Consider the following 11,491-nt stretch of genomic DNA (forward strand, 5'->3'; position numbering starts at 1 on the left):
TCACAAGAAGCCAATGCCAGTGTCTATTTCTCCTCCCTTGCAGGCCATCGTCACGAACAAGGGCGGAGCCAGGCTTTAGGATACCTGGGCTATAGCCCGGTGGCCCAATTAAAGTTGTGTTAATTTTTAACTTTGATTGTATTGATTTTTTTCATTCCCAAATAGAGCAAAATGGGTCTTAGCCCGGGAAACCTTTAGAGGAGATTTGTAGCCCAGGCGGGCTACAAATCCTAGCTCCGCCAGTGGTCACGAAGCCTCTGTGCCACAAAGTGCTGAAGCATCGTGACGCTACTGCCTTCGACTTCCTCAACCAGTAGCATGCCTGAGCTCTACTGACCGCTGACCACAACCTAGCCATTGTGAACCACCGTTGGAGAAGATACCGCTGATGGATTAGGGTAAAGGTTAATTAAGCTTGGATTTTTTAGAGTTGATTATTGTGGATAGAGTGATTTGATGATATTAGTTTATTTTAATTAAATCTCATCTTGATTAGCAATTTGGTAAATTGAATTATCAACTTAATAGGTTAATTGATGTATTAATTAATAGGTTGATTAAATTGATAACTTACCGATGACTGACCCTTAAGTAAGTTGATTAATTAATTATTGATGATTTAAATATTTGGTTAATAAATTCATTGTTTGATTAACCAATAGACTAATTGATAGATTGCTAAGTTTGATTAATTAAGGTGATTACATTAACTAGATGATTAAGTGGTTTAATTAAGATATTAATTAGTCTTAGATCATGACATTAGAGCAGTCTTGGGTCAACAGTGAGTAGTCAATGGAAGATTGGGTCAAGATGTTAGTAGATTAGCAAATGCAAAAATTCTTCTCTTGCTTTCCATTAATGAATTCTTTTGCTTTTACGCTGCATGGTTCTAACTCATAGGAGATTGAAGACCCACACACTATTAATCATGGTTTATAATTCTGAGGTAGTTATTTTCCTTATCACAAATTATGTTAATTTAAATAATATATGCATCTCTAATTTTTATTGTTGACATCTTTTCAAGAGAAATGCAGATAGTAGATATCTAAACTCTTATTAAGGTATATTTTTTTAAAAAAAATCAAACTTGTATTTATCCGTTTGTATATTTTTATGATAAGTAGTTTTCTACTTGTGTATATTTATTTTAACTTTAGCTTTACCATATACGTAGGATTTTTTCATATATGAGTAATTTCACCATTTTTTTTAATAACCTATCATATCCTACTTGTTGTAGGATTGGATGACGATGAATGTACTAGGTTTGAGTAAGATGTGAGATGTGTTGGATTTAAATGTGTTGGTTTTGAGTAGGATGTGTTGTTTTTGTGAAGGAATTATTTTAGAGTAATTCATGATACTTTAAATGAATAATGTAATTGTTTTTGAATATATTGTGGATGGTTTGGGAATTGTTTGTTGAATTATTTGTAGATGTTTTTGATCTTGTTTGTGAATTGTTTGTGGATGTTTTTGAATTGTTTATGAATGTATCATGAATTGCTTGTCAATGATGATGGTTTGTGAATGTTGAATGTATAATGAATGGTTTCTAACGTTGTATCGTAATGCCAGATTGAAATTAGGATGTAAACAAGATTTAAATCGTGGAATTTAGGGGGTGCTGTCAAAATTTTATTGTAAATTAGCAACCAAAATAAAAAATCATCATTGAATTTTACCCTAATTTAGCGACGACATCTTATTTTCATCGCCAAATTAGCTATGGACATAAAAAATGGTAGATAAATTATCGATAGTTTTTTTTATTTCCATCTCTAATTTCAGGACGCTAAATAAAAAAAATCCATTGTTGAATTTTTCCCTAATTTAGAGACAAAAATAAAAATCCATCTTTTGAATTTTATTTCTGTCACTAAATTAATGATAGATATAAAAAAGTGGTGATTAAATTAGCGATGAAAATATTATTTTTAATTTATTTCGCTAAATTAGCGATGGAAATAAAAAAAGACGTCGATAATATAGCAACCGCTTTTTTTGTCTCTAATTTAGGGATTGAAGTAAAATACTTATCGCTAAATTTAGCGCTGAAACGAAAATTTCAATCGCTAAGTGATGTCAACAACCAAAAATATTACGAATGAAATTTTCAATTGCTAATCAAAGTTTTCCTTGTAACTCGTAGTGACAAATACTGAATGCGTCAAATACAATTTTCGGTTGCTAATCAATGTTTTCCTCACTAATGTTTTCCTCGTAGTGTCGTATGCCACCGCCATGTCTTTAAACATCCTTCTCTTTTATTTTTTTCCTCTTCTTTCTCATTTCCTTCTTCACTTTCTCTTCTTCAATGGTAGTAAACCTACAATTTTTTCTTCTCCTATTCTCAAGCACAAGAGCACTCTTTTGTTTTCCTTTCTCTTCTCTAGCAAGTAAGAAATGCAGCATCAACTGCTGCCCTCTTCTAGCAACAAGAGCAACCCTCACATATTCTTCCTCTTCTCGTATTTTCTAGGGTTTTGTTAGCATCGTAAGAGTAGTCCTATTTTGTCTTGCTTTGCTCTCTTTGAATCATTGTTAAGTTCACTGAATCTAGTCGAGGAAGCTAACGAAGAAGCTCAAGTTCTCGTCTTTTGGTTCTTCTTCCATATCTTCTCTTTTCTTCTCTGTTTTTAAAAAACAACGGTCTTCTTTTTTATTTTCTTTTTCTATAGAAAATTTCTTTACAAGCATCTTTTTTTTTTCCTTTGCCTAATCGCAATAATAACTAGAGAAGTAAGTTATTCCTTTATTCTTTAATGTTTCATTATTGAAATTCATATTTCATTAATTGAAAGAGAGTTATAAAATATAAACTTTATTTTATTATGTTGCTAGTTATCATTATTATTTAGATTGGAATGAAAGTCATATATGTAGCAATGCTAAATATTATGACAAAGTGATATCACAATTGATTTTTTTTTTTTAAGTCATAAACTACAAGGATCGATAGATCATTGTTTCAACTAGAATTAATTAAGGGTTAAAGCCAAAATTTTTAAATTTAAGTTCGTTTTTAGCTCTTTAAATTTAAAATTTAAGATTTTGAATTGTGAAAATTCACCTACATTAATCTATATATATATATCTTAAAAATATTTTTGAGTTTTTAAAGTTAACTCGAGTTCTTCACACGAATCATCTTTTCAAGGAGTTAGCACATGCGCTTCAAGTACCGAAAGAAGAGGAATTAGGTCTCAAGGGCTCACTGATGCTTATAATCCATCCTTAATTTAAGGAAAGGCTTCTAAGCCGCCAAATAATTTTATTTTGTGTTGAATTAATTTTGTTTATTTATTGAATTTAGTCCCGCCACTATTATAGTGGCAGGACTAAATTCAATAAATAAACAAAATTAATTCAACACAAAATAAAATTATTTGGCGCTCAAAAGTCAGTCTAGGTCTTGGTCTGCCTCTCACTCATTTGCATCGTGGTCTGTAGTGGACAATGTCGGCCGGCTTAGAAACCTTTCCTTAAATTAAAGGAGGGATTATAAGCATCCGTGAGCCCTTGAGACCTTGTTTATTTATTGAATTTAGTCCTGCCACTATTCTGAATAGTGGCAGGACTAAATTCAATAAATAAACAAAATTAATTCAACACAAAATAAAATTATTTGGCGCTCAAAAGTCAGTCTAGGTCTTGGTCTGCCTCTCACTCATTTGCATCGTGGTCTGTAGTGGACAATGTCGGCCGGCTTAGAAACCTTTTCTTAAATTAAAGGAGGGATTATAAGCCAGGTGTAAATTTTCCAGGCGGGCTACAAATCCTGGCTCCGCTAGTGACTATTCATACGTATTGATCTATATAGGAGCAACATTTGATAATGGAGGTTGGTTAGTAGATATCTAGTAAGTATCAGGCCAATCCACATTATTTGAGGAATCTCCATTATCAGCAATGAGAAAATAACTTGGAGGCATGCTCCATGGATTATGAATGCATCAAATACAATTAAAACAATTTAATTAAACTTGGAATGAGATCAAAGTTCCTTCCAAATAAATATCAATTAGTCAGAAGGAGTTGAAGAACACTTACACTTGTTTCCTTTTAGAATCAATTAATTATATAATAAGCAATTAAAGATATTTTTTCCATTTCGAACTTGATTTGGACCATTAATCTAATTGATGAGATGCCTAACTCCCATTAATTTCCAATTATACGCTTAGATTTTTCTTTAAGTTAAATGCGGTTCCAAATCTCACTTCCTTCCAAATTTTATTCAATCAATCTTATCATTAATTCCCATTAATTAAACTTCTTTATTCTCCCGTTGAATCTCTCTATAAATTCACGGACTAGTTGAAAATGTGTATATCTTCATTAATATTATATCAATGGCGGCCATTAGTATCTTCTTCCGCCTCCTCCTACTGATCTCCTTCGTGCCAGCACTTGTCCCGCAGGACACTATCTTCGACGTCGAGCTAGTCCACCGCGACTCCCCGAAGTCGCCACTGTTCAACAGCTCGATGACACCCTTCGATCGCCTGCAGGCTGCCGTCGTCCGCTCGGTCAACCGAGCTAGCTACTTGGACAACCGCATCGACATGAAGACCTCCATCAACATAGAGCTCGGCTTGCGTTATGATGACGGGGAATTCTTGATGCGGTTCAGGATGGGCACGCCAAACTCGCAATCTATGTGGGGGGCATCGTTGACACTGGTAGCGACCTAAACTGGGTCAATTGCGTTGGCTGCCAATGCTTCAAGAAGAAGACCACCACCCTATTCAATCCTAACGCATCCCTCTCCTACAAGAAGTTATCTTGCTTTTCCGATGAGTGCAGGAGCTTTAGACTGGGTCATTGCAATGATGATCAGATATGCCAGTACCATGCCACCTACGGTGACGGCTCCAACATTGACGGAATTTTCTCCTCGGAAACCTTTAGTTTCACCTCGTTAGGTACAAACCAAAATACCTTCATTCCAAATATGGTATTCGGTTGCAACTTCCGGTCCTTGCACATCCAAATTGACGACCCCGGCAGCTTCATTGGGTTGGGCCCCAGGTCGCCGTCTCTGATCCATTAGCTCGCCCCTAAGTACATTAGTAAGTACTTCTCCTACTGCTTGGACATGCTCCGTGGGGGAGATGCCAGCAGGCTCTTCTTGGGACGTGGCAAACAGATAGTCACCGGAAAGACGACGGTCACGCCGCTCATGACGCAAGATGGCTTCAACGCCGTGCAACTTAACACCATCTCAATCCCGGATGAGTTCGACATCTTGCTTACTAGGAGGTCCAAGTTGGGGGCCGGCAACATCATCTTCGACTCTGGCACTGTCATGACCATGCTCAACACTCAAGTGGTGGACCAGTTGGTGAGGGCATTGACGGATTACATTAGCTTGCCGACTGTGAAGACGGGCGAATACAAATTGTGCTTCAATGTGTCCTCGACAGAGCAAGAAGAGCAGCTGCCAGGGTTGTGGTTCTCGTTTGCTGGGACATTGGGGAACTTCAGGGTGAGCCCTGATAACTTGTTTAGGTGGTATAGTGATCAAGTGAAATGCATGGTGATACTAGGAACGAGTGGTACACAGATCTTTGGGAATATTATGCAGCCAGATGTTTTGGTTGGGCATGATCTAGATAAAATGGAATTGACCATTATAGATAAAAGGTGCATCGATTTATACAATCCCCAATAAGCATGTATTATGTATATGAAGTGCTAAGTTGAGCATTCAAATTTATATTTATAGTCATAAATCAAGGAATTTCAATAAAAGGAAATGTGCATTTATTTTTTTAATTATTTAATTATATAATGTAATTAACTAGAAGTAGTCTGATTAAATATAATTTTCTTTCTATATGTCATTTAAATGATACAAATTAACTTTACATGTTACTTTTAAATAATAGGAGGTGTTTGAAATTTTATATTAAGGTTCGACATGCCCCGTGGCCACCTTCTTTTCCTCACCGTGCCCTCAACACCATGTTTTCATAGTCGTTGTCGTAGCCACCGGCGATCTTACAGCCGCCCTTCCTTCTCGAACATGAAACTAACCTCCCTCAAGAAAGCATCACTGCGAGGTAAAATACTAATAATTGATTTTCATTTATTAAATGATTAATTGATTATAGTGTTGATTGACTAAGATTAATTATAGTAGTAATTGAATTGACAATTTTTTTTTTTTAGTATCCAAGCCTTCATCTTAATTAATCTGGATGACTAGTCCAGTCTAACGGAAGTTCTCCATCAACCATCTCAGTAAATCAGAGAAGTTCACATGTGTTATGCTACCGCAAGTGCACGGTTGTTATCAAGTAATAAAAAAGTGATCCCACGAGGATTGATTATAAGTAATAAATATCTCTCATGGAGAATTAGCTAAACAATCGTTGGTTGCAAGTTACGGGCTAAGTAAAGAGAAGTAAGACTGAGAAGAGGAAAGAGAGAAAGAAACTTGGTTTGGGGAAATATTCTATGTGTTCGGTTTCATTGTGATATTTATCAATGTATTATGGTTGACCAATTGTCTATCCTCAATTCATATACACTTGTAAGAAGTTAGATTTATTACTGGCTCTCTCCTACAGTGATTAAGTCAGCAAGTTATTTGGATCAATATCCCTTTCTATTAAATAGGAATGATTTTTATGAAGTATGATAACAGGTTATCCCTGTCACTAGGGCTCCTCCATCATAAATCACAAGAACACACTCATATTCAATAACCATAGAGATAAAAATAACAATTACGTACAATTCCCTACGTCCTTGTGGGCAATTACTTCTCATTTCAATGTGATGCTCTAGACGTCTGAAAACGAGTTACTTTTGTAACTAAGGTCCCTCGGTCATACAATCTAAGACACCCCCCCCTACAGGATCAATAATTATACACAACCATTCAATTAAACATGAGAATTAAGTTCAAACACCATGCATACACATAAGATCAAATAGATACAAGACATGATAATGTCATCTAGATAGAAAATTAGCATATCCACGAGTTCTTACATCAATCAACACCACAATTACTTCCTTAATCCTAGAACAATAGATCTACTCCATGGCAAGAAGAAAAATATCCAAAGACATAAGAATTACAAGCATCAAAATTCAACTAGAAGAAGAAGAGAGAAGAAGCTTATCCAATTGTGTAGAGTGATTTTCAGATCTAATCCTTTGCTTTCGGAGTCGATGAGGTGATGGAAATGACTTCGGATCATCTAACAAAGCTCGAGAAGGATGTAGATTAGCACCAAGATTGATCTCCCAAAGGGAGAACCTTCCTCCCCTTGGAAAGGGGAAGAGATCCCATTAAATAGTGTTTGGCATGGGCCTGGCATGGCCCGTGCCACGGCCGTGTGGCATCCACATGACCAGCGCCTTCTTGGCCTCGGATCAGGTGACACGGCTATGTGGGTTCACATGGTCGTGTTCTACTTTGTCTCTGGATTGGTGGCACGACTATGTGGATTAACACTGCCATGTTCTGCTCCTCCTCTGGTAGGTCACACAGTCACGTGACTTCACACGACCATGACCATTTTCTTCTCTGCTTCTTTGGCAGGGCCGTATGGAATCACACGGCCAGAGTCTTTTGTCTTCGTTTGTTCTTCGGATCATCTATGAGCGTCGTTTTCACTCCAAGAGTGGCTCCTGTCAATAGAAAAGCATACAAAGAATAAATCTATGATAAAAAAGATTAATTATGCTAAGAATATGACAAGAGGTATAAAAATACACAGATCAAACATAAATAAAGTATGTGAATGCACATCAAAGCATGCATAAAAGTGTATATAATCTACGTACATCAAGATGAAGACCCATCCTGATAGCCAGCGTTCTCGGATCCGCTTACAATTACTTAATTGATTTGATGTAATTAGTGAAATTGATTAATTAATGTTGTGATTGTCCGTTTAACAGATTAATCAATTAATTACTAAGTATTGATTCAGGAGATTAATCTAACTTAGGATTAACCGTTATTAATGAATTTAAATAATTAATTAATTAAATTTTGATTTTTTTGTTAATGAAATGATTAATTAGTGACAATTAATGATTTATCATTCACTGGATAGATGGTTAATTCATAATTTAGTCAAATAAATTATTTCAATGAATGGTTTGGATTATATAATCAATTGAAATAAATATATCTCATAAATTAATTAACTAAGCTTAGTTGATTTATTGAGTTGCTTACCTATAAATTAATTTAGATAACTTAATTAAGAGATGGGTGATCTAGATTTGAATTATTTAATCAAGTAATTCGATATTTATCACAATCTAATTATTTAATATTTATCCATGAGAATAAATTGTTGATAAAATTAATAATTGAGACTTAACTATGTCAAAGGATTAATTAATAGATTAATTAATGAATAAATAGAATTTGAATATTGATTAATAAATCCTTAGATTCTTCATATTCTTTACTCGTAGGATTCAAGCTTGAGGCAGACCTTTGACTTAAAAATGATAAGGATATTCTCAGTGTCTTACTTGAAATTTTGATGGCCTGAGTTGAACTCCGCCTGAGTAGCTGGTAACTCCGATTCCTTGGTGGCTAAGGTAGTAAGCGATTACTAGGCCCGAGCGTAACACGTTCCACTCAACATCTTGAGCCACTAACTCAAAACTTTGGCAACTAACTCGGCGTCATGAGTAGCTTTTTGCTCCTTTAGTTGAGAGGATAGGCGGTTAGATTATGCAATTTTTTCATCCAGCTTTGCCTTTATATTCGCCTGGATGGTTGTCTCCGACTAAAGTTTAGCTTTGGCGGTGTCCAGGGCTATCTTTAAGTTGATTGCCTTCTCAAGTTCGGTATTGGCCAATCAACGAACCTCTTGGAGCTGAGTGTCTTGTTCACTCAACCGCTTAGAGGAAGGAGATGTAGCAGCCTCAGAGATTTTTTGTTTCAGCAATTCATTTTCCTGCGCCAGGGAGTACAATTGTTGGGCGGTGCTCATCTCAATCACTCAGCTCTAAAGGAAAGGACAAACAACATTTGAAACGCCCAATGTGGGAAGTGGTAGGTTAAAATACTTCACCTTGGTTTGTACAAAGGTGTATTCATTTGCTAACTCCCTAGGACTTAGCTTGCTGAGCTGATTTCCAGCTTCCTCCCAGGCCTTTGTTAAACGACCCTTAGAAGTATTTGGCCGGTCGGGGTCATCTAGGGAGAAGTCATGGCCTGCGCGGACGGTACATCAAAAGCAGCTAAAAATTGGTGGGGTCGTCTCTGCCCAGTAGCGCCCGAAGGAGTCTTCGTCCGCGGAGATATGATGAAGGCGGGATATATCGACTTGTCCAGTAGGGAGATCACCTCTTATGTTCAAGCAGGATCCGACGTGGGGCTAGTAGAAGGAAGAGCGGGCAGGGTCCTCTTGAGCGATTTCCCTTGTAATTCCTCCTGGATGGGCTCTTCTTGGGAGAGAGATATTTGAGTGGAAGGCCTTTCACTGTACGGTACTTCAGCAGTGGTGCTTGTCCTTTGGGGACCTGGGCATGGACAAGCCTACGCCTCTTGTGTCTCTTAAGGGGACCTGCCTCCCCCTCCAAAGGAGAACCCGTGGATACTGGAACTGAAGTGGCAGGCAACTCTTCAGAGGCGCCGACCACACTCGACTCAGCCGCTCCACTAGCAGGGGCGATTGGGTGTAGGCCTCGCTCAGCCTGTAGTTCTCACTCCTTAACATGGATCGCCTCCTCTTCTAGGTCGATTGGCTCATCGATCAGAACAAAGAAAAGGATGTTCATTGCATAAAATAAAGAATATCTTAGTTAGTGATAATGTAGTGACCAAGTTATCGAAGTTTACCAAGAGTCTAGAAGCCTCTTTTAGATAGGACTCAAGACAAACAAGTGTAGGAGGCCTTCGCATAACCACCAATGGATCTTAAACTGTTGGCCGCTCAGTATGGGGGAAGTACGATATGTAAGTAGCATCATGCTTGTAATTCCCTATGTTAGGAAGGGAAGGAGGGGAAGATTATCATTCAGTAGACCAAGATGTGGGCTCAGGCATTTCAAGGAAAAAGAAGTACGACTTCCAACTCCTGTTCGAAGAAGGCATGTTTTCAAAGAACACCGACTTCAGACGAGATTGTAAAAGGAAAATGCCCAGTTCTGATTTTATGGGATAAGAAAATAGAAAGAAATTTTGAGGTGTAGTGGGAATACTAAACAAGCGTAAATAAAATGAATGTACCACACAGGGCCCGGATGGCATTCAGGGTGAATTGTTGTAGAGGGATATTGATGTTAGAGTGTATACTAAAAGTCTAGCTTTTTGTATAAACATATAAGAATCACATTGGTCAAATGTCTGTATTTATGCTAAGTGTAGTTATCCATTTAATTTATATTGAAGATAACATGGTATGAGGAGGCACACAGAAGTTCATGTTATCAGTTCCTTATAAATTATAAATAGTTGTTCACAACCAAGATGGAATGGGACAAACCATTGGAGTGGTTTTAGTGTAATTAGGTATTAGTTTATCTTGACTAATAAATTACACTAGTACACTATGAGTGTATTGAGCAGGACCATTTGAGGTAGTATCTTTTTATACTGGCTATATAAAAGAACAATACCTCTGTTATTATGAAAGTGTGTGCTCTTAATCATGATATAATAACAAGCACATATACTTAATAATTATTTCTTTGATTTATCAAAGGGTGTGATTTAGCTCGTTAAATCAATAGGCCCGATAAGTTGGGAAATGATATTATTTATATGGTGTGTTATTGATTATAGAATGAAACTGTGTCCTAGTAATCTAGGTTGATGATGCCCCCTTGAGGAACTCATAAGGATTGTCATGTAAACCCTACAGGTGGACCTAGTCCGGCATGACAATGAAGTTGAGTGGTACTACTCTTGGAGTTAGATATTAAATAAGTGAGTTGTTAGTAACTCATTTAATTAATGGACATTCGATATCTTAAACACAGTGAGACTAACTCACTCATGATAAGAAGGAGCTCATATAGTAATATGGGATTGGTGCGGTAGTTCAATAATAACTCTTTAGTGGTATGAGTTATTATTGATGAATTCGAGTTGGGTGTTCGGGGCGAACACAGGAAGCTCAAATTCATCAGGAGACTGAAACCAATTCCTCCTCTCGGTCCCTATCGTAGCCTCTTATTTATAAAGTCTTATACCCACCCAAACCCACCTTCTTACCCATCCTTAGGTGGCTGGCCAAGCCAAGCTTGGAGTCCAAGCAAGGGCCGGCCAAACCAAGCCTTGGATGGAATTAAGATGTGGCCGGCCTAGCTTGGAACCCAAGCTTAGGTGGCCGGCCACAATAAAAATAAAAGGGATTTTAATTTTAAAATCTTTCCTTATGTGGAAGTCATGATTTAAAAGAGAGTTTTAAAATTAAAATTTTCCTTTTATAGTTTCTACAAAGGATTAGAAGAAAAGTTTGATATCTTTCCTTATTTGTAGTTAAAAGGAAGA

The 11,491-nt window shown here is 36.9% G+C and overlaps 2 protein-coding genes across 2 annotated transcripts; both read left to right on the forward strand.

Moving 5' to 3' along the window:
- The first annotated feature begins 4,361 nt into the window (after nt 1-4,361).
- Nucleotides 4,362-5,062, forward strand: LOC121978098 (probable aspartic protease At2g35615). The gene is made up of 2 exons (XM_042530479.1): nt 4,362-4,691; nt 4,850-5,062. Exons 1-2 carry the CDS (start codon nt 4,362-4,364, stop codon nt 5,060-5,062), a joined length of 543 nt encoding a protein of 180 aa, XP_042386413.1.
- A 45-nt stretch (nt 5,063-5,107) lies between these two features.
- LOC121978099 (aspartic proteinase nepenthesin-2-like) lies at nt 5,108-5,683 on the forward strand. Its single transcript, XM_042530480.1, has one exon. The coding sequence runs from the start codon at nt 5,108-5,110 to the stop codon at nt 5,681-5,683; it is 576 nt and encodes a 191-aa protein (XP_042386414.1).
- Nucleotides 5,684-11,491: the final 5,808 nt, after the last annotated feature.

Source organism: Zingiber officinale, chromosome 4B (assembly GCF_018446385.1).
Source record: "Zingiber officinale cultivar Zhangliang chromosome 4B, Zo_v1.1, whole genome shotgun sequence".
NCBI lineage: Eukaryota > Viridiplantae > Streptophyta > Magnoliopsida > Zingiberales > Zingiberaceae > Zingiber > Zingiber officinale.

Excerpts from the sequence above, each read along its gene's own strand:
- LOC121978098 (XM_042530479.1), top strand. The coding sequence starts at position 4,362 with ATGGCGGCCATTAGTATCTTCTTCCGCCTCCTCCTACTGATCTCCTTC. Across the intron at positions 4,692-4,849 it reads GGGGGGCATCGTTGACACTG|ATATGCCAGTACCATGCCAC; the intron begins GTAGCGACCTAA and ends AATGATGATCAG.
- LOC121978099 (XM_042530480.1), top strand. The coding sequence starts at position 5,108 with ATGCTCCGTGGGGGAGATGCCAGCAGGCTCTTCTTGGGACGTGGCAAA.